A 22901-nucleotide genomic window follows, 5' to 3' on the forward strand; every position below is an offset into this window, starting at 1 on the left:
GCATGTGAAATCAACTAATGGGGACATCACAATGCCACAGGACAGTAAGGGCTCTGTGACCACAGTAACTCTCAGTTCTAAACAAATTGGGGTTGTCCTGCAGGCAGGCAGCACCTTGAGCAAACCGGACTCCAGTGTCTCCGTTTCCCCCTTATTGAAAACTTGCTCTCTTGTGGGTGCTGAGTGCCCTTTCTCCACCCCGGAAGTCAGATCTTCCTGAAGATGCTTGGCCATTCTTCCCAGGAGACTCTATTTTCCTGATACTGCTGGAATTTCACTTGTACCTCACTGAGCAGGACTTTGTTCTTTTTGCCTAGCTAATGATGGGTATATATTCTCTGTCTCCAGGTGATCCTTTCACTCTAACAGGAACTAGAAATAAAATATTGACTTGAAGGAAGTAAAATCTCCTTGTCAAATCCAGTTAAATCTATCTTTAAAAATTAACATTAGCTGGGCGCAGTGGCACGTGCCTGTAATCCCAGCAGTTTGGGAGGCTGAGGCAGGAGAACCCTGAGTTCAAAGCCAGCCACAGCAACTTAGCAAGGTCCTAAGCAACTTAGCAAGACCCTGTCTCAAAATAAAATATAATGGGATCCTAATTGAAATAAATTATACTCCATATATGTATAATGTAAAATGCACCCTACTGTCATATATAGCGAACAAGAACAAATAAAAAATAAATAAAATATAAAAAGGTTTGGAGATATGGCTCAGTAGTGAACTCCCCCTGGGTTCAATACCCAGTACCCGCCTCCCCCCCAAAAGTTATTAACATTGATAGGACAAGGGAATACTGTGAATAATTCTGCACATGTAATAACTTTTTTCTTTTTATGTTATAATTTAATTGTTTTATTTATTCCATAGTTTTACAGGTGCATTCTATTTGTACATAGGATTTGTTGTTACATATTTGTACATACACACAATAAAATTTGGCCAGTTCCACTCCCCAGCACTTCCCCTTCCTCCTTACCTACCACCCTCTCTCCCTTTCTGAGATTCACCACCGCCCTTCTTTTCTTTTTTCCTCTCTAGCTTCCACATGAAAGAGAACACAGGGCCTGTGATCTTCTGAGTTTGGTTTATTTTGCTTAACCTAATGGTCTCAAGTTCCTTCCATTTTCCTGAAAATGCCATATTCATTTTCCCCCCAAAGCAGGGCTGTGTATTCCACACAAAGGCAGGCAGTGAGGGGGTGATGGAGAACAAGGGAGGCAGACAGGGTGGAATGTGAGCAGACTGGGGCAAGAGCAAGGCAAATGCCTAAGGCACCTTGCCTGAAGTCCCCTAGAGGGCAAGGTCATGAAAAGGTGGGGAAAGGGGGACACGAAACTGAAGCTGGGGTCTGTGGGCAGTACACGCAGAAACGGACACCCTAGCCTCTTCCAAGCTGAAGGCAGGGGGTGGAGCAGGGCCCGAGGCCAGCAGGGTTGGGAGAAGCAGTGTGAAACCCAAAGCCTGGGACTAGTGGGTGCTAGAAGTTAGCCACACAAAGTTCTGCGGCTCCAGCAGGTTTTTCCTCAAGGGCAGGCAGGAGGGAGGTTGGAGGCCCAAAGCCAGTGGCTCCCATCTTGGTAACTTCCCCACTAAGGAAACCGTCAGTCCATGGGCGGACGCAGGACTGCAGTGTGAGTTCATTGGCTTCAGTCTAGGAAGGGAGGCCTGGGACCTGAGAACTACCAAGTTATCACAGCAAGTTCTTAAGAGGTACCATGTCCCTGACTTGAAATACCCCATATTCTCACTCTCACTCACCTCTGGGACCTACTGGAGGAGGGCAGGCCTCCGGAATTCCAGGAGGGGACCCACCTTCAGGGACGGGCATGACGCTGAGGATCTTGAGGTGAAGGCTAGGAACAGGTGTCCCAGGGACGTCCATGCTCAGACTGCAGGGTAGCAGGGCAGGGCGGAGTGAAGGTAATCTCATACCTGTGCAGGATCTTCAGGAAGCCAACCTTGACCAGAAAGCTGCTGTCCCCCTTCTGGGTGACCCCGGTCACTGAGTCATGTAGCTTCTCATGAAAGTGGACATGGCTCTGGGAGCCTTTGGCATCATGGCCTGCTGCAAGGTGGATACTCCAGACTCTGGGCTGACTGCCCTTGTTGGCTGCAGCTATCAAGGTGAAACACACAGCTCCAGCTCAGCAGAGTCCCACGCTCCAGGGACACAAGCAGGAACCTTGCAGGCTCACCTCTGGGATGGGCCAGGCAGGACGACCGTGGTGGTGGCTGCAGCTGGGGATCAATGCTGAGCAGGAGGAAGAGAGCCCAGTGCCCACCCTCCTGGCTTACAGCACACCCCCGCCTCCACCTCTCATTTTTCTTGAAGGCTGAATAAATCTCCATTGTGTACGTATACCACATTTTCTTTATTCATTCGTTGATGGACCTAGGCTGGTTACTGTGAGTTGTGCTGCTATAACCATGGGTATACATGTATCACTGTATAGTAATTCTTCAGGATAAAAACCAAGGGAAGTTATAGAGGAGTCATGGTGGTTCCATGCCTAGTGCTTTGAGAAACCTCTGTATTGATTTCCATAGTGGTTGTGGTAATTTACAATCTCACCAACAATGTAAAAGTGTTCCTTTTCCCCACATTCTTTCCATCACTTATGATTATTTGTATTCTTGTTGATTGCCATTGCGACTGGTGTGAGATGAAATCTCAGTGTAGTTTTGATTTCCATTTTACTAATTGCTAGAGATGTTAAACATTTTTTTTTTCATATATTTGGTGGTCATTTTTATCTCTTTTGAGAAGTTTTTAGTTAATTTGCCCACTTATTGGGTTGATTTTTGGGGTTAAGTTTTTATTACTAGTGATTATAACCTTGGGGCGCTTTATCAGGGAGCTACATCCCCAGGCCTTTTTAACCTTTGAAACAAGGTCTCATTTGTGAAGTCTTCCTAAATTGCTGAGGCTGACCTAGAACTTGCCATCCCCCTGCCTTAACCTCCCAAGTCATTGGATTACAGGCATGAGCCACCTTGCCCAGCTGGTGTTAAGTATTTCGAGTTCTTTATATATTCTGGATATTAATCCTCTGTCAAAAAAGCAAAGATTTTCTCCCATTCTGTGGGCTCTCGCATCACATTCCTACTTGGTTACTTTGCTAGCACACATAAATTGGACAACTTAGATGATATGGACCAGTTCTTTAAAAAGCACCAACTACCAAATCTCACCCAATATGAAATAGATAATTTGAATAGTCCTGTAATTATTTTTAAAAATTGAAAAAAGAAATCCTCAGACTCTGATTTCACAGAATTTGTCAAAATGCTCCAAGCCGAATTAATTTCAATTTTCCACAGTCTTTTCCAGAAAACAGAACACAAAGAAGTATTTCCCAGCTCGTTTTATGACGTATGTATTAACCCGATTCCCAACCAGGGGACACCCAGTACCGCATTCTAGGACTAACCAGCGAAGCTCACACACTCGAGCTCGGGACCCACTTCCGGGACGCTCTAGTTGTCCTGCGGCTTCTCAGTGGTTCTTCCGGTTTCCGCCTCTCTATTTTTGGTGTTCCCGCCTCTTTCCTTCCGCCTCCGGGATATGATGAGATCTCGCGAGAACTGGGCCTCTTTCTAAGCCGGCTCTCTTCAAGGTAGGTGGTGCGGGGCCTAAGCTCTGCCGCGCTTTTCGGCTGGCTTCGGGGAAAAGGCCCCATGGGGTCTGTTGGGACTGTGGGCCCTTCGCCTCGGCGGTGGGATGCAGTAGATTACCCGGCCCGCGCCCGCCGATGGCCCTGGCAGGCCGGGCGGGCGGCGGCCGACCTGTTGACCGCGCGTGCTCCCCCAGGATCGCGCCATGTTCAGCTCGAGCGCCAAGATCGTGAAGCCCAATGGCGAGAAGCCGGACGAGTTCGAGTCGGGCATCTCGCAGGTGAGTGGCCGCGCGGGCGGGACCCGGCGGGCGGGCGGGCGGGCGGGCGCGCGGGGCGGGCGCCCACGCTGTGTCTGCCCGCAGGCGTTGCTGGAGCTGGAGATGAACTCGGACCTCAAGGCCCAGCTGCGGGAGCTGAACATCACTGCGGCCAAGGTGAGCGGGGCCGGGCGGGCCGCCGGGGTTCCGCGAAACTGCGCCCAGTCGCACCCGCGGTGCGTTGGGAGGTTCGGCGTGGTGCCCAGGACCGCCGGCCGTCGGTGTTGGAGTCAGTGCCTGCGCCGCCTGGCCTCGGGGAGAGGAGACCGGGCCTGCGTGCAGGGTCGTCGTTAGGTTCACGAGCCAAAAGCTGGGCGTGCCAGGTGTGCCCGGCGTGGGGAGGCCGAGCCGAGGTAGGTGCTGGGGAAGGCTCGTCTGACTCCGCTCTGGAGGGTCTCTGTCTGGTGATGACCTCTTGCTGGCATCACATGGCAAAGGACAGGCCGGGCCCTCACAGAGCCACCTGCAGTGGGCTTGAAGGCCCTGTGGGTGAGCCGTGTTCACGGTGGGCTTAGGTCGCAACTCATGGACCTGCGCACACAAGCCAGGTCCAAACCATAGCAAAGTGATGTTTAGAAGGGATAAAGGCATCTCTCAGTGAGACAGGGGGTCTGGTCTGTGACAGCTTGTTGACCTTTTTTTTTTTTTTTTTTTTTTAAAGGAAATTGAAGTTGGTGGTGGTCGGAAAGCTATCATCATATTTGTGCCAGTTCCTCAGCTGAAATCTTTTCAGAAAATCCAAGTCCGGCTTGTGCGTGAATTGGAGAAGAAGTTCAGTGGGAAGCATGTGGTTTTTATTGCTCAGGTATCTGTTACTGTGAAAGGTTCTTTTTCCTGAGTTTGACCAAGTACTTTGGTTTAAGCTGTGTTGGTAATCACAATGCAGACAACAACCCTGTTAAGAGTACAAGCATGCTGGGTAGGGTGCCGGGAAGTTGTGGTCATGTTGAGTTAAGTGATTGAATACGTTCTCTTGAGGAGTCAGAAGGGCTTTCCATGATACAGTGCCATTAGTGTCTAGTGGGCTGCTGACAGGGCAACCAGACCAGACGAGGGCCCGTGAGGTTGTGCTGATCCTCTGCTGAATCTGACATGGGCTCTGAGATTGAAAGATGCCCCTGGATACCTTGTAGAGAAGGGAGCAAATGAGTGTTTTAACTTCACATCTGGCTTTGGTGCAAACTAGTCTGTGGGGAATAAAGGGCCAGGACTGATTGGGAATATAAGAAGTAGTACTTTGAGACTGGGGTTGGGGCTCAGTGGCAGAGTACTTGCCTCACAAGTGTGAAGCATTGGGTTGATTCTTAGCACCACATATAAATAATAAAATTAAGGTCTATCAACAACTAAAAAATATTATAAAAAGTAGTAGTAGTACTCTGAGTCTATCAACCATCTTCTGCCTGTGTTGCATAGTGGGCTTTGTTGAATATGGGAAGATGTCAGAAATGTGGGAGTTTTACTTGGGTAAAATAAGCTGTGGATTCTGAATTATTGAAAATTCTGGAAGTAATTTTATAGAAAGGGGTTCCTCAGTTGTTTGGTCTAGGTTTTTCCTAAACTTTTGACTTTTTTCTTTTATTTTTTTATTTATTATTATTTTTTTTAAAGAGAGGGGGGGAGAGAGAATTTTAATATTTTTTATTTTTTAGTTATCGGCGGACACAACATCTTTGTATGTGTTGCTGAGGATCAAACCCGGGCCGCACACATGCCAGGCGAGCGCGCTACCGCTTGAGCTACATTCCCAGCCCCGACTTTTTTTCTTTTAAAACCAACAGTTAGATCAGGGTTGTGGCTCATTGGTAGAGCACTTTCCTAGCATGCTTGAGGCACTGGGTTAGATCCCGGGCACCACATGAAAAAATAAAAACAAAGGCATTGTGTCCATCTACAACTAAGAAAATATTTAAAAACCCAACAATTATTAGCTTTCTGTCAACTTATGGCTCTTTTTTTTTTTTTTTTTTTTTCCTCATATAACTTTTACCTTACAGAGGAGAATTCTGCCTAAACCAACTCGAAAAAGCCGCACGAAAAACAAGCAGAAGCGTCCAAGAAGGTGAGTTTTTCAGCTGTGACTGAATTGTGCTGCGCTCCTGTCTGGCGTGTGATTTGTACAAGGTATGATGTGTATTGCAGCAAGTTATCCATTAAGAATCTTGACCAAGTGACATTGGTTTCCTCTGTAGAATTGATTCCAGACCCTCAGTTCTTAGGCGTGAGGAAAGCATGCTAGGTACAGTGGAGGTGACATAGTTGGGGATGGAGGTAGAAGTGAGGTGCCCTTCTGATGCTTCAGCTTATTTGGCATAGACTTACTTAATAGTTGACTTCCTGAACTAGGCCTTGTGTTTTTAGTGTCTCTAGTAGTTGATTTCTCAAATTTTGGATTCCAGGATCTCTGCAGACTCTTTGCCTAGGGACCAATTTGAGAAACAACTATTCTGGCTATTTCTCTAACTGCCAGAAGTGGCGCACTTAGGAATGTATCATAGTATTGTTTTCCCTAGTTCATGGATGAGAAAACGGACCCAAGCCCAGGAGAGTTTGCTCAGTTAACTAAAAGTGCTGACAAGTTTTAAAACTCAAGTTGTTCTATGAATACCTAGAAATTAGAGATGGGAACTTTAGTATTGTGGGTGTAACAGGGATTGTTGTTACCATGGGTGTAAGAGACGGGAGAGGGGCCTGAGGATGGGAAAAGGAAGTGTCTGATTTTCTAGAACTTTGAATTTGTTTCATGGGCAGTGGGAGTGGCATAAGAATTCAGGATTTTTTGGGCCTGGTGCCTTGGTGCACACCTGTAATCTCAGGAGGCAGATATAGATAGGAAGATCACAGGCTCGAGACTAGCTTCTTTTTTTTTTTTTCTTTTAACCCGCTTCTTTTTAAAAATCTTGACACTTAGAAGGTAGAAGGGGTTTGGAATCCCAGTTCTGAAAACCTGTGAGGAATTAATTGAGCGTAGGAACACAGCTAAGGGACTGTCTCCCGGACCTGCAGCCTTGATTGATGCTCTGTCCTCACAAACCTGCGATTTCCAGATGTTCTCAGCCAGGACTTGGCTCTTCCTAAGCTATTCACTAAGAATCTTGACCGAGTGACATTGGTTTCCTCTGTGGAATTCATTCTAGATGTAGAGGTCAGGTTGATTCATACAGTATAATAGAGTATAATAGAGATATATACAGTATAATAGAGCAGCGATGTAAAAGATGAGTCTGTCCATTTTTTCAGCAAAGGATAGAATGAAAGGGAAATCCTCAGTTCTTAGCTGTTGAGGAAAGCGAGCTAGGTACAGTGGAGGTGGACGTAGTTGGGGATGGAGGCAGACGTGAGATGGACTTTTGATCTTACTCTCCCGCTCCCTGAGATAACATTTAACAGGTTGTGGTGATTATGCCACTTTTCCAGTCTGGTTACCTGCTCTCAGATTGATTTTGCTTTTCAGTAGCCCCACCCCTCATATTTTTGGCTATGTAAGGGTTCTTTCCCTCTGAACAACTTCAGTCCCATGGTTTGTGATTATTAAAGTTGCATTGCCATTGTTTCCCATTTTAAATGATTTTTAAAAACAGAATTTGAGAGATGACTCTTAAGAATAGCTTTGTTTCTGTTTTAGTTTACATTTTGTTTTAGAGAGAATTTTTATATTTATTTTTCAGTTTTCGGTGGACACAACATCTTTATTTTTATTTTATGTGGTGTTGAGGATCGAACCCAGCATCCCGCACGTGTTACTGCTTGAGCCACATCCCCAGCCCTTAGTTTACATTTTAAAGGAAGTAATTGACTAATTTCACAGTGGTGTGTTTTCCAAGTACTATAAGAATGTTTCACTAATGAGTAGTAATGACTTTGTGAAAGTTGATGAAGACTTTGGAACGTGGATCCTGAGATCCACTAGAAAGCAGTTCCTGTGTGTGTGGGTACTGCCAGATAGGAAATACAAATGAGCACGACGTAGTGTCTGTTACCCACCCTGTGGTGACTGAGATCTAGACAAGTAGCCACAATATCAGTCTGCTTTAAATGTCAAAAATAAGAACTGTTTCTTGACTCAGTCCTGGCATCTTGTGGTACATAGTAGGTACCCAAAACTTGGGAATTACAGATGGTCCCTGGCTTGATTTGACTGTAAAGTCATGCAAAAGGGATAGAAACTGTACTTGGAATTCTGAATTTGGCTCTTTTCCCAGACTAGTGATATGTGATACAGTCCTCATGATGTGGGGCAGTGGCGGTGAGCCCACAGCTCCTGGTCAGCCTCATGATCTCAAGAGGGAACAACTGGCAGTCTACAGTGGACTCTTGTTAAGCTAGGGCGCTCAGCAGTTCAGGTGTATTAAATATGTTTTTGACTTTCTGTGTTTCCTGCTGCTGATGGGTTTACCAGGTATAATCACATTGTGAATCAAGGACTGTGCAGTTGAACCTTTTGATTGGTAGGTGAGGCAGCAGCTGGTGAGCTTGGTGGTGCTGCTCCAGTAAGGAACAGGTGTCCATGTCATTTACATAATGGGGATGGATGGAAAATCAGGGTCCACCTGGCTGGGGCCGCCATCCCAGAACTATGAGAGAACAGCACCTTTTGGGATGGAATAGTACAGGAGTTTTGGTGACATCTTAAGAGGCCATGGAGAGCTCTTAAAGGACCTTTAGTGGGTAAATTATGTGATCATATTGGTATTTTTGAAAGATTACTTTGGACAAGGATCCACAAAGTAGTAAAGAGGTTATTTTAAAAACCGTGTGAAAATAGATAAGTCCTCACAATGGCTTGGTGCACATGTAGTTTACCAGGGTGTCACATTTAAAATAGAAGAGACAGAACTGTTAACTCTCTTCCATCAAAGGTTGGATTTCAGGAGTTTTGTTTTGACTGAGAGGTGTCCTCCGGGGCTTACTAGGGCACAGACATTGCTAGATTGCTTAATTTTTCTGCTTATTTTTTAAGCCGTACTCTGACAGCTGTGCATGATGCGATCCTTGAGGACTTGGTCTTCCCGAGTGAAATTGTGGGCAAGAGGATTCGTGTGAAGCTGGATGGCAGCCGGCTTATAAAAGTTCACTTGGACAAAGCACAGCAGAACAACGTGGAACACAAGGTGGGGGGCTAATCCTGGTGGAGGGGCCTGACTGCTGGGAGGAGGGTGCACCCCAGGGCCGCCTTTCTGGCTCAGGGCTGGCTATTCCTTTGCCACCTCGACCCAAGTCCTTTGGACTCTATGTGCCAGGTTCTCAATTGGGGATGTTTAGAAATTGGACACTTGAATTTCTCTACCTTTTTGTTAGGAAGAATGGAAGTGACCCGGGATTGGCTTTGAGGAAGGCTTGTGTTTTCACACATCGGGGTGGGTGGTGGGGGATACCCGCTGACCCCCTGGCTTCATCCATATGCTGCAGAGGAGGAATGGCACTGTGTCAGGATGCAGTCTGTCCAGGGAGGCTGGAGTCAAGCTTGTCCCTGGTCCTGGGATTCTGGAGGGACGCCCTGAGGAGTTTTCATCCCTGGTTTTCCAGGAGGAAAATCATGCCAGGCATTTTCACAGACGTCAGGTTTTGGGGTCTGTGTGTGCATTTATTTAAGTTTGTGATTCATTTTTTTTTTTTCCTTGTAGGTTGAAACCTTTTCTGGTGTCTATAAGAAGCTCACAGGCAAGGATGTTAATTTTGAATTCCCAGAGTTTCAGTTGTAAACAAAATGGCTAAATAAACTGTTGTTTACAGTAGCCTGTTTTCGGGTATTCTGTATTCAAGATTGCGTAGATACGGGCTTCTGTTTTAGTGGCTTCCTGTGAAGACTGGAGAATTTGCACAGAGGGACCTACCTATATGTCAGGATTTTCAACAATGCTGCTACTATCACTAGAAACACCTCAGAGGGGTTAAAACAAAGCAAAAATATCTCCATGAAAAGAACCTTTAAACATACGTGAGAACATAATTGCCTTTTGAAACTAGTATAAGGATTAAGTGTATTTTAAGATGGCCTTTGGGAGATTCTTCTGTTTTAAGTTAGATTATCCTATAAGATTCCAAAAACTTGGAAATGGCTTTCCAGTCTGTCAAAGAGTTCCAGTTGGCTTTGTAACCACTTGTTAAACATTTAAAATGTTCAATGTGTTTTTTAAAATTTTTAGTTGTAGATGGACACAATACCTTTATGTGGTGCTGAGGATTGAACTCAATGCCCCACGCATGTGAGGCAAGCACTCTAGTACTGAGTAACAACCCCAGTCCCATAAAACGTTCAATATTTTCTAATTACTTTGCAAGAACAAAGATTACCAGAATACCAGGATAAGTGCAGAATTTTGGTTGGTCTGTAATAACAGCTGCACAATTGCAGGATGGGAAGCTCAGCCAAAGATGTGCTGCTTCAGGGCTGGGGATGTGGCTCAAGCGGTAGCGCGCTTGCCTGGCATGCGTGTGGCCCAGGTTCGATCCTCAGCACCACAAACAAAGATGTTGTGTCCGCCGAGAACTAAAAAAATAAATAAAATTCTCTCCTCTCTTTAAAAAAAAAAAAAAAAAAAAAGATGTGCTACTTCCATTTGCATCTATCTTTGTCTTGCAAAGTGGTAGTGGAGATTTTCTGTCACAATGGTGATGGTCAGATGCCCCTCAGCTTCCCCCTGTGTACTTTGTTTTGTCACTGAGGGTTGAGCCCAGGCGCCCTCCACCACTGAGCCACACGTCCTGACCTTTTCATGTTTTCAGACAGTCTTGATTAGGGCCTTGCTAAGTTGCTGAGGCTGATCTTGGAACTTTTCCCCCTCAGCCCCCAAGTCTAGCTCACAGCCCTCTTATTAAAGTGAATTCTAAACTCATATTCTTCAAAGTCTTAAAGATTTGATAATTATTAAAATCAAGAAAGTAAACTAAGCCTAGAGCGGGGTTTACAGTTGCTGTAAAGTATTGAGGCAAGCTTTTCAAAATGAAGTTGTCTCACTGCTTCAGCTACAATTAGTGCTTTGCTGAGCAGAGAGGTTTAGGGACCATTTCCAGTTTTATCCCAGAGTCTCATTATAGCTGGGGTAGTAGCCCAGTGGTAGCATGTGAGGCTCTGAATTCAATCCCCAGCACCACAAAACAGTGGAAATGTCTGAAATTTTGAAGGAAATCTAGTAGAAGCTTATGTTTGACCACCATTCAAAAAGTGACAGTGCAAAAAACAAATGCCAAATGTTTTCTCTGATACAAGGAGGCTGACTCATAGTGGGGTAGGGAGGGGGAGCATGGGACGAATAGGTGAAATCTAGATAGGTAAGAGGGGAGGGAGGGAAGGGAGAGGCAGGGGATTAGCAAAGATGGTGGAATGTGATGAGCATCATTATCCAAAGTACATGTATGAAGACATGAATTGGGTGTCAACCTGATTTATATACAGACATGAAAAATTGTGGTATATATGTGTAATAAGAATTGTAATGCAAAAAAAAAAGTACAAGTATAAAGAGTAAAAAAATAAAAATAATACATGCTCGCTGTTAAAACTAAAAACAACAAAAAACGACAATGACGTTTTCCAGGGAGGCTGTGGAGCTGGAGGAGGTAGGTGTGTGTGCTCTGGTGGGCTCCCTTTTGGTCCTGCAGTGCCTGCTGTGTTACTGGCTGCATGTTGAGATGGGGATCTAGCATGCTGAACAGTTGCCACCGCAACTTTCATTAGAAAACACACCACCAAGAAGTCTGTGAGCCAAACAGGACATGTCGGGAAGATAAGCAATGGCATTTGTGAATTTCTAATGTATGCCTTAGGAAGCTTGTTTTTCTTTTTGGCTTCAGATCTGTTTCCTTGACTAGCCTCATTTCTGGAGGTTCCTGTGAGCCTCAGAGATGACCTGGGAGGGTGAGAGGCCTGAGGACCACCCCCCAGGGAGCCCTGGTATAAGTTCAGGTCCACAGTTGCCCTGTGAGTGAGGAAGCTATGCTGGGCAGTTCACCATGTCCCTTTGTGTTGTGGGTGTGCTCGCTCAGCGGTGGAGTTGGCCACGGACCAGAGGGTTAAGCAGCATTTCTTCAAGACAGGTCCACCAGCAAGCACCCTTCCCTCCCGTCGGGGTGGGTGTGTTGTTTTTCAGTTCTGGCTGTGCTGCAGCAGGCGCGTACAGGCTAGTGAGGCAGCTCAGGGCACACAGGCAAGGGGGGCAGGCACCAAGCAATTCTGGCTGCAGCCACTGACCTGTGCTCCCTTGAATGCTGACAGCCATCTATGAGGCAGGTGTGGTTCTCAAAGTGTAGTCCTGGTTCTTGTGAGCTTGATAGAGAAGAAAATGCTTGGATCCCACTACTTAAGGCATGGTACCCCACAATCTGTTCTAACAAGTCTCTGAGTGATTCTGTCACTGGCTGCAGTTTGAGAAGCTCTGATGATGCCCTGACTTCCACGTGGTCAGTGGACACTGGCCTCCACACGGTCACTGGCTTCCAAGTGGTCAGCAAAGCAATCTGATTTTAAGTCAGTTAGGCTCCCTAGGAATCTGATGGTGTCCTCTAAGGCAGGGTGGCCACCCCCTCCAGGCAATCCATGACAAGCAGTGTGATCCAGATTCCGGCCTTGGATAGAAGCTTGGACAGAGAGTGCCGTAACCTGCCTCAGACGCAGAGTTTTAGCTGGCTCTCATCCATTTGCTGACATTGAGTCTTTAGTGCCTTCTCATTACTTTGCAAGAATAAAGGTCTGAAACGTGTTGGCAGCGATGTGTGTGCCCTGGGACCTGCTGGCTGCTGGGCATTGGCAGTGTGGGCTGGGAGGGAGAGGGGTGCTTAGGACAGGACCAGATGAGCAAGTCCTGCATGAGGAGGCCTCATTGCTGCCTTGCACTTCAGGGAACTCTGGAGAAACTCTGGATGAGGACCCGAGGTGGCTGCGGTTAATGTCCTTAGGGACAAAGTGCCCCAGAGATATGGGAGCATGTCTGGCGTGACCCTCTGTGAAAGTTCCCATCCAGAGACAAAGTGGTTTTCATGTGACTTATGCTCTCTGACCTCTTGATTATCTGTGAGAAATGTAAATACTGGATGTGACCAATCTTCTCCTGGCCCCTGGAGCGGAACAGTCTGTGGGGTCAGAGCTCATGTGCAAAAGAGTGCTTCCCGTGGCGTGATGCTCTCCAGAGGCCAAGTGGAGCGGGCAGGACATGGAAGTGGCGGGTGCCCCTTGGTGACTTCCTGGTACTAGTGTGCATACAGTGAACATGGTTTATCATCTTAAGTGGTCTGATTTACAACCTATGCAAAATAGGCAAATGGAATCACCACTTTTATTTTTGTAACAGGGTATTTCTCAGGTTGTTAGCATGTTTTGAAAGCCCTTTACCTTGCAGGACAATGTGAACAGACAGCTCTACAGCAGCTGTACGGGAAGGGTCCAGGAAGGAGGGACATGGAGGCTGGCTCGGCAGCAGTGGCCTGCCCATTTCTGCTAACTGGTCTTGGGCGAGGTCTCTGACTCCTGACCTCTAACATGAGGCTGGTGATGAGACTTGGTTCAGTGGTTGCAAGTGGTCTTAACCAGCACCTGGCGGCGGAGCCTGGCAGGTCCTGCTGTCCTCACCGTTGGTGTTCTGAGGGAGCAGAGGGGATGCTGCCTGGTGTTGAGGTGTGAATGTGTCCAGCCCTTGGGTGATTGCACACTGTGGCCCTGAGACGTCCACAAGACTTTGTTCCTGCATTCACTGCTTTTAAATGCAACTTAAGTGGCAATTTGGGTCTCACTGCTGGCCAGGTCTCCATGGCAGTGGTGAGTGCCTCCTGAGTTTTGCAGTGAAGTCCCACGTGGGAAACAGGACAGGAGAGGCTGAGCTGCAATTACTTCTGGCTGATGTGCTGCCAGGTGCTGGTCTCCACTCTTTCTTCTTCACACTTAGGAACTTTTCCACAGTGTGACTCATTAACAGCCACAAAGCAAAAAGAAGCTTGGCGCCTGGATCACGCTCGCAATCCATGCTCACAATCCCTGCAGCTCGGGAGGTTGAGGCAGGGGGATGCGAGTTCCAGACCAGTCTAGGCAACTTAGCAAGGTCCTGTCTCAAAGTAGAAAGGGCAGGGAATGTGGCTCAGTGGTAAAGCACCCTGGATTCAGTCCCAAGAACCACAAAACAAAAACAAAACAAACCAATAACAAAGAAAAAAGAAAACACAAAAGAATTCCACAAGAGGCAGGAGGGTGTTGGAGGCTGGGGCCATCTCCAGGCCCCGTGGTGCCGGCATTCCCACACTCAGGCACCATCCTGCAGCAGCGGATGGTCTCAGACAGGAAGCTTTTGCAGATAAGGCTGCAGCCATCCAGCTGGACTGCTGGGTCGTCCGGCAGCCAGGCAGGGTCCCCTCCGAGTGTTGGACTGGGGCCGGCCCTTGTAAAGAGCAGCCATGAGGCTTTGCGGCACAGTGTCCTTGCAGGCCAGCAGTGCTCAGGACAGCCCCCTCGCCTAGTGTGCCCAGGTAGGAGACACTGCCGACGGCTGGGGGGTTACTTGGACACTGAGACACGGATGCGGGGACAAGGTTCCATGTGGGGCTGGAGGTGGAGTTGGGCTGTGAGGAAGGTGGGATCTGGATTCAGGCAGAGACTGGGTTCAGTCATTCCTGGTAGGAACTTAATGGAGACTTTGATGACAGGAGTCAAGTCCTGGGGGTCACCAGATGGGGTCACTAGTTATATAAAACTCAACCTGCAGCCGGGGAGCCTGGTGCCTTCTCTTTTCAAACCACCGGGTCGTAACTGGCCACAGACCTCATCTGCCATCGTGAGCAGCGTTGAGTGCAGTGGCCCTCCCTGGGGACCTGCTGTCTGCCTCACCCTCGGTAGTAAGGCAGAGCTGGGACTGGAGGAGGCCACAGTCAGGGAGGGACAGTCCTTCCCAGTGGGTCATCTCCTACCAGAAGGAGTCCTCTTGTCTCTGGAATCTGGAAAAGAGCTCCAGAGGGTGGCCCTGCTGCCTGACACCAGCCCTGAGGAACCGGGGTCTTGCTGGAGCCGCGGAGATGGGGCACCTCCACGTCCAAACAGCAATGCTTGAAGCCACTGCATGTGATAGGGGACTCCGTCTGGTGCTGGGCCGAGCAGCGTCCCGGACCTTGTAGCTGTTCATTTATCTCTGATTTTGAGAAGGGACCAGGCCCATAATCTGCTTAAATCCAGGGAGACAAGAGGGAAGGGGCCTCTTCCTGCAGTGGTCGTGGTGAGGAGTTAAGAACCGTGTCCTGGCTGGAAATTGCTGTAAACCCTGGGGAGGGCACTGCAGGAAGCCAGCGTGGGCAGCTCAGTCTGCCAGTCAAACCAGCCCCCCTCGTGCTTCAGGTGTGGCTCCTGGTGGGCATTTGCAGTGTCTGGGACGCGCTGGGTCCTGCTGGAGGTATTTAGCGAGTGTGTTTGGCAGCTCGAGTCACGCTTTCCCCTTCCTTCTCCTGTCCCTGTGTGAAGTGCACGTTTCATGCCTTCTCCCTGCGGAGCTGATCTCATGGATGGCGCCTCAGAGACCTGGGCCTGGCTGGGAGATAAGGATGTTGTTCTTAAAGAGATCCTGCGCCTGCCGCAGCTTTCAGTTCATAAACCAAATTCCTCTTACGAGCAGCAGCACAGCCAGAGCGCTGGGGCGGGGGGCTCCTGGGGGGTGGGGCCTCCACCCAGTGCCTACCTGCCCTGGTTCATAGCTGGAGCCAGAGTCTGAGAGCGACTGGAGGGCAGGCCTGTGCCTCTTCCTGTCCCCAGGGAAAGGCCCGCTGGAAAGCAGGCCCCAAGCACATGCGTGGGCAGGGGGCTGCTGAGGGGGGTTGTACCAGCAGGCCCAGAGTGGCTCACTCTGGCCTCTGCCTCGCCCTGGTTACCTCCTTTCTTGGTGATAGCATCAGCCCATCCTTCTGGAAGTCACCGTAGGACCTGTACAGCAAGAGCGGTGACCGTTGCTAAACGCCCGGCTGTCTCTGGGCAGAACTGTTTCTGACCAGACAGGAAACCCCGTCAGCTTGGGGTAGCTGAGGAACCTCGAACACTCAGCATGGTTTACACCCAGCAAACACGGGGAGGGACCAAGGGCCGGGCGTGTGGAACGTGCTGCAAGGGTCAACATTGTTTTCAGAAGACGGAATCAAAATACTTGCCGCCCAGGTGGTGGCCAAGTGCGTAGGGTCAAGAGCGCTGTCAAGAGCAGGCCTGGCTGCACACTATGGCCCCTTGTTACCCAAACTCCTGGGAATTTCAGAACACTGACAGCAGAGCACTAACCCACGTGTGGCAGCCATGGCCCCCCCACAGGTGGACCGTGTAGCCAGCGACCGACCCTGGGCATTCTGTGTGGACGTTAGATGTGGTGAAGACTCTGGGAGCTGGGCATGGTGGCCACACACCTGTCGTCCCAGCAACTCAGGAGGCTAAGGCAGGGATTTCAAGTTCAAGTCCAGTCTCGGCAACTTAGTAAGGCCTTGTCTCAGAAAATGAAGAGGGCAGCCGAGCGTGGGGGTGACGCCTGTATTCCCAGAGGCTCTGGAGCCTGAGGAAGGAGGATCGTAAGCTCAAAGCCAGCCTCAGTAACTTAGCAAAGTCCTGTCTCAAAGTAAAAATGAAAAGGGCGGGGGATGTGGCTCAATGGTTGAGTGACCCTGGGTCAATCCCTGGTACAAAACAACACAAAACAAAAACAAAAAAAAACAATAAACACCTCCCCCTGGAAAAAAAAAAAAAACCCAAACCCAAACCAACCAACCAAACAGTGGTCAGAGGCAGCAGCAGAAAAGGCTGGCCTCAGAGCACCATGCACCAAGCCTTTGGCAAGGGGCCTGGTCCGTGGAAGTGCTCCCCAAGCGATGGCTCTCCATAGCATGAAGACAGGTGTGGAAGGGCAGGAAGCCAGACTCCAGGCAGAGAGGCCCTGAACAGCACCTCTGCCCATACCAGGGCCACACACGCACCCAGGAAAGTCTCGTGTCCACCCTGCCTCTGGTAGTGCACTCATCACACAGGAGCACACAGCTCCGTCCTCAGAGTCGCTGCAGAGGACGGAGCTGGGCAGCATCCGTCAGGTCAGAGAAAACAACTGCAATGCTCCTCAGAGACTCTCCACCATTCCCAGGTGCAGGTGAGGAAGCATGGTCCGAAAGACTCAGCAATGTCCCAGAATTACACGCGAGTAAGTGCTGAGGGCACTGAATAGGCTCACCTCCGTTATTCCCCCAGATAGCCAAGGGCTTCTCATTTCCATTTTAAGATGAGAAAGCCAGCTCACAAGAGGCATGCTGTTTGCCCAAGGTACTGGTAAGTGGTGCAGCTGCTTCTGTGGCTGCCCATTAAACACCATGCCATCTGGTCACCAAAGCCCCAAGTGGTGGCTCTGTGAGCTGCCCCAGGACTTCCTTCGGGATCAGGCAGATGTGAATGGCATGTCTGCTCCGGGGTACTCAGAGTGAGCTCAGGCCACAGCCGCGTCCCTCTGCCCCCCCCCCGCGCCCACCCCATCCCAGCCCCCATCGGTGACCCGTACTCTCTGCATTACTGTGACCAGACGGTCGGTGAGCAGCAGCTTCCTGCAGAGTGGAGTGGAAAGGCTGGACACGGAGGACTGCCAATATGTCAGTGCCTCACGAAACCCAACCGGCCAACCCGGCAAATATATTTAAGAAAATAAGCCTGCGTAGCAGTGCTGTTCACTGCTAGGGAACCAGGGGCTAGAATTCAGGCAGTCAGTCGCTCTGGGGGCTGCGGTGGGGAGAGGCACACCTTGACTTCACGGTTGGCCCTGGGTGGGCTCAGGTCCTTCCCTTTACTGCTAAGTGCCATAGTCCTTTCAGGCTCACCCCGTCCCTGTGTGCCTACCAGGCAGGATGGTAGGGGACTGGCAGAGAACCCACACCATGCCTCCAAGGTGTCAGTCCAGGCTGGGCAGCGGGTGCAGAGGCTCATGGCATTAGTTGTGTGCGTAGTTCAGATTTTGCATCATAAAACATTACAAACTGACCAAGGAGTGTCACGGGGAGATGCTGGGTGGGCCAGAGCTCTTGTTGGAACTGCGGCTGCTCAGAAGGACCAAGCGGCTGCTCTCCTTCGCCAGTGTACCTCCCTCTCTCCCATTCCTGATTTTGGATTTACATCTTTTTTCAGTCGGCCTGGCCCAAGTGTTTTTCTCTTAGGGAAAGCAGAAGGCCGGTTCCCTTGTGTGATTCCTTGTGATTGGACACTTGACCAATGGGTGGGTGCCTTGTGAGTTAGCCTCTGGCCTTCCCCTGCATGGGTGCACAGAGGACCCACGGCCAGCATGGGACCAAGTGGCCCAGAGGGCAGGGCCTGGGGACATGCTGGCCTGTAGAGTCAGTGTGCTGTGGGGGTGCTCAGGCCCTCTCTGTGACTTTGAGCTGTGAAGTGTCTCACTCCCCTGGCATCCCGGGCACGCAGAGGGCAGGCCGAGTCCCCCAGGCCTCAGGGCTCCAGGAAGGCGGAGGTGAGTGCCCGGATCTTGGCCACAGCCCTGCAAATGCTGCCCTTGCCCTCACTTTTGTCTCATCCTCCCTCTTCCCCCTGCACCCACCCTGACTGTTCCTTAGCATGAGTAGGGCCTAGGGGGCATGTGACATTTCCCTTCATGGTGGTGACATCAGAAAGCCATCTTCACATGACCTTTCCTTGTCATCACTCGTGGGGAGGAGAGAGTTGGAGGGTAGCCCTTCCTGTTCCCGCATCAGGGAAGCGGTCCCTGGCACCGTCACAGCCGCTCCCGCGTGCCGGACCCCTCCCTGCCCTAGCCTTCCCTCTGAAGCCCCTCATCTGTCCTCTCTCTTCCAACCGAGTGAAGCTTGCTGGTCTGGCTTCATCCTGCCGGGATGGCTTTCACACGTTGTCGGATGATCCACTGACCCAGTAGTCAGGTGCGGGCAGCGTCAGCAGGTGGCCTTTCAGGATGGACGTGTTGGTGCTGTGGAGCTCCCTCCCTCCCCGGCCCCCCGTTGGTCCTCCCTGGGCTCCCCCACTCCTTCCCTCCTGCCTCGACCGACCAACCGCTAGCCTTCTTTCCTGCCCCCTCTCCTCCCCGCCGCGCCTCTCCTCCCCCTGCCCCCCCCAGCCTCTCCTCCCCCTGCCCCCCCCAGCCTCTCCTCCCCCTGCCCCCTCTCCTCCCCCCGCGCCTCTCCTCCCCCTGCCCCCCCCAGCCTCTCCTCCCCCTGCCCCCTCTCCTCCCCCCCTCCCCCCCGCCCCCCGCCCCCTCCCCCTCCTCCCCCCCCCCTCCCCCCTCCCCCGCCCTCCCCCGCCCTCCCTCCCCTCCCCCCTCCCCCCCCCCCCTCTCCTCCCCCTGCCCCCCCTCCCCTCCTCCCCCTCCCCCCCCCCCCGCCCTCTCCTCCCCCCCCCCCCCTCCTCCCCCCCCCCCCTCTCCTCCCCCCCCCCCCCCCCTCCTCCCCCCCCCTCCCGCCCCCCTCTCCTCCCCCCCCCGCCCCCTCTCCTCCCCCCTCCCCCCCCCCCCCCCCCCCCCCGCGCCCTCCTCCCCCTCCCCCCCCCCCGCCCGCCTCTCCTCCCCCCTCCCCCCCCTCCCCTCCTCCCCCCCCCCCCCCGCCTCTCCTCCCCCCCCCCTCCCCCCCCCCCCTCCCCCCCCCCCTCCCCCCCCTCCCCCTCCCTCCCCCCCCCTCCCTCCCCCCCCCCTCCTCCCCCCGCCCCCTCCTCCCCCTCCCCCCCCCTCCTCCCCCCCCCCCCCCTCCCCCCGCCCCCTCCTCCCCCCCCCCTCCCCCCCCGCCGCCTCTCCTCCCCCCCCCCCCCCTCCCTCCCCCCCCGCCTCTCCTCCCCCCGCCCCTCCTCCCCCCCTCTCCCCCCCCGCCCTCCTCCCCCCCCCTCCCCCCCCTCCCCCCTCCCCCCCTGCCCCCTCTCCTCCCCCCCCCTCCCTCCCCCGTCCTCCCTCCCCCCTCCTCTCCCCCCCCCCTCCCTCCCCCCCCCCTCCTCCCCCCGCGCCTCTCCCCCCCCGCCCTCTCCTCCCCCTGCCCCCTCTCCCCCCCTGCCCCCCTCCTCCCCCTCCCCTCTCCTCCCCCTGCCTCTCCTCCCCTGCCTCTCCTCCCCCCCGCCCCCTCCCCCCGCGCCTCTCCTCCCCCTGCCCCCTCTCCTCCCCCTGCCCCCTCTCCTCCTCCTGCTGCCTCTCCTCCCAGGGTCTGATGGTTTCCCCCACTCAGGCTTTGAGGCCCCTCGTGATGAGGAACGGGGTGGGGGGGCAATGAGCCCCACCCGTCCCAGGACAGCACAAAGCCCATGAGGCCATTCGTGACTACGTCCCCTACAATTCCCAGAGTGGGCTCCTTCTCCTGACCAGCCTCTCTGGAGGAGGCCACGTCTAGTGAGCCATCCTGTCCTTGTCTCCTGGCGGACAGGGGACGTGGGGCCTGGCCTCCTGTCAGTGAATGGAACCATTAGCATTGGGGCTTGGGCCGTTCCCTCTGGACAGTTCTCCCCAGCTCTGTGGGGGGCCTCCGTCTGTGCCACCTGTCCTCTGTGCCCGAGTCTTTTCTGAGGATCACATGGGGTCCTGGGGCAGGCCTGGTGCTGGGTAGCTCATCCCAGCAGTGACTGTGGACACGCTCAGCCTTCACAGGCTCAGGGAAGGAGGACTGCGAGTGTCCTGCCTGACTGGGGCTTGAGGTCAGCTCGTGGCCCAGCCAGTAAGCGAGGCTCCAGATCCTGGAGGGGAAGGACAGGGTGGGCTGGTCGAGGCCCGCTTTGCTCACGTCACCCCCGCGCTCTGGAGTCCCTCACTGTTTGTGCCTTCCTTCCTCAGGTCAATGTCCTGCCTGTGCTCATGATGAAGAGGGACCTGGCTCTTGCGGGCACGCTGATTGGCCTGGCCTTCCTGTTGCTGCTGCCATCTGGATGTCCTCAGCAGACGGTGGATGACGCCTGCTCTGTGCAGATTCTCGTCCCAGGACTCAAAGGTAACAGCTGGCCAGGCGCGGTGGCACATGCCTATAATCCCAGCAGCTCAGGAGGCTGAGGAAGGAGCATTGGAAGTTCAAAGCCAGCCCCAGCAAAAGTGAGGCACTAAGCAACTCAGTGAGACCCTGTCTCTAAATAAAAGTCAAAATAGGGCTAGGATGTGGCTCGGTGGTCTAGTGTCCCTGAGTTTAATTCCCGGTACCAAAAAAGAAAAAAAGGTAACAACTAGTCCTGTGTCTGGGGCTCTGGCCCCACAGTGGCCTCCAGGTGGCTCAGGGACCCTGCAGCATCTGTCTTACAGCAGAAACCCTGAGCCTGACTCCGGTTCCAGGGACAGCCAGGCGTGGCTGCTCCTTGTTGTACCTCGGCTTCCCCCGTGTCACCCAGGATGGGTCACGGGGTGTTGGATCTTCTTCAACAGAGGAATGGTGGGACCCTGGGGTCAGCAGTCTGTGTGCAGCTCAGCCTTCCCCTGGGCTCCCCGGGTCGGGGCACCGGCTTGGACTCAGCCCGGGAGGATCTCATTGGTCTTTTGGACAAACAAGGGAGCTGGAGGCAGTTCTGAGCCAGGCGCTTTAGAAGCCAGCCTTGGTGGTGGCCTGTGCTCCTTCCCTCGGCCTTGTGGACATGGGGTGGCGCTCGGCACGAACCGTCCTGCCCAAGGTCCCACAGTGAGCTCCCACTCTGCCTCCAGACGGTTCTTCCTTTTAAAAATGAGAACTTTCTTTGTTGCTCTCTGTGACTTGCTTCCAGGTAGAGACAGCTCTGCAGGCCAGGCATGGGGCTGGCCACGGCCTGAGGAAGGTCCTCGAGGCGCCAGCTCTCGTGCCTTCCAGTGGAATATGCACTTGGGAACGCCTCGGGCCAGAGACCCCAGAGCCCTGTGGGGGGGGAGGAGCTGCGGGTGCGGCTGCCTGAGTGCCCAGTGGAGCCAGCAGAACAGGCTCAAGCGGGCACACAGGGCCACGTGAGCTGCCCTCCTAAGTGAGGGGGGGCGGTGCTGGGCCCTGGCCTGGGAGGAGAGGGCGGTTACAGCCACTTCCCACAGCCCAGATCCAGTTTTGCCTCCTGCTCCTCCCTCCAAGGGCAGCCTGGGCTGTGGGCCCTGGAGCCAGCCTCTGCCTGGGCTGCTCTTTGTGTTGAGCTGTTGAGGTGGATCCTCGCAGCCTGGAGCTGCCAGACCCCTGTGAGGACGCTCGGCCAGGACAATCCCAGGCCTCTGCGCCTTGCACCAGGTCAGGCTGTGGCGGCCAGTGTGCCGTGCTGTCCTGGTGCCCTCTCTAGGGCCTTCAGGACATCACCTCTGATCCCAGGCCTGGAAGCCAGCAGCTAGGCTCTGCCCAGGGAGCCGTCTTGGGGTTCTCCAATAACCAGCTGCTGCAGGGGTCCCTGAGCCACCTGGAGGCCGAGTTCTGAGAACTGGTTTTGGGCCCTGACTTTGAGGGCGTGTGAATGGGTCTGTGAGTGGAAACTTCAAGTTTAAATTGGGAGACGTGACTGTGGAGGTCACTTCCCCACCATCATGTGGGACTCCAGAGTGCTGGTTGGCTCTACCGTGTCTCTTGTGTCCTGCAGGACAGTGGGCATGGGCTCCAGGCTCCTTCCAGGTGGTTTTCTGTTCTGTCATGAGGAACTGTCACCTGTCTGGGAAGAAGGCTGCTGGGGGAGACAGCCCACATGGGCCTCATGCATGCTGCAGGGTGACAGGCCGCCTCTCCTCCCTGGCCGGGCCTCTCCAGCCATGGGATCCCAGCCTCCCTTCCGCAGGGTTTGTGGTGAGGGTTCCTGTGCGTGGCCGTGGCAGGACTCCATGCCCCCCTGCAGGGTAGACAGTCGGCAGTTGGATCTGGACTGCAGTTCGTTTCCCGCCTCCTAACACACGGCTCCACCTGGACCAAGTCTCTGGTAACAGACAAAGGGGGCAGGTAGGAGGACACTTCAACGGTCCTGACAGTTACAGGAAGGTGCGGTGCAGCTAAGGCTGGACAGGAGAGCAGAGTGTAAAATACCATGGTCCCTAATTTCATTTAAAACATAAAGACATATGCCACTATTGAGGAA

At 52.6% G+C, this 22901-nt stretch overlaps 2 protein-coding genes across 6 annotated transcripts in view; both read left to right on the forward strand.

The window, feature by feature from the left end:
• Window positions 1–3554: 3554 nt before the first annotated feature.
• On the forward strand, window positions 3555–9672 carry Rps7 (ribosomal protein S7). Its single transcript, XM_046441181.2, has 7 exons — window positions 3555–3623; window positions 3818–3901; window positions 3986–4057; window positions 4602–4745; window positions 5938–6002; window positions 8901–9051; window positions 9565–9672. Exons 2-7 carry the CDS (start codon window positions 3827–3829, stop codon window positions 9640–9642), a joined length of 585 nt encoding a protein of 194 aa, XP_046297137.1. The 5' UTR covers window positions 3555–3623; window positions 3818–3826; the 3' UTR covers window positions 9643–9672.
• A 4521-nt stretch (window positions 9673–14193) lies between these two features.
• Colec11 (collectin subfamily member 11) overlaps window positions 14194–22901 on the forward strand; it is a 32064-nt gene continuing 23356 nt past the window's right edge. The window contains exons 1-2 of one of the 5 annotated variants that reach the window (XM_046441185.2): window positions 14194–14392; window positions 20686–20839. In XM_046441185.2, coding sequence (XP_046297141.1) covers window positions 20707–20839 — 133 coding nt within the window. In that variant the 5' untranslated portion in view covers window positions 14194–14392; window positions 20686–20706. Of the gene's footprint in view, window positions 14393–18229; window positions 18382–20685; window positions 20840–22901 lie in introns of those variants that run through there. The other 4 variants (XM_046441186.2, XM_046441182.2, XM_046441184.2 and 1 more) reach the window with 4 other exon arrangements.

The sequence above is a fragment of the Marmota monax genome, unplaced genomic scaffold, assembly GCF_021218885.2.
Source record: "Marmota monax isolate L192 unplaced genomic scaffold, Marmota_monax_Labrador192_F-V1.1 WCK01_AAM20220418_F8-fsc00010, whole genome shotgun sequence".
NCBI lineage: Eukaryota > Metazoa > Chordata > Mammalia > Rodentia > Sciuridae > Marmota > Marmota monax.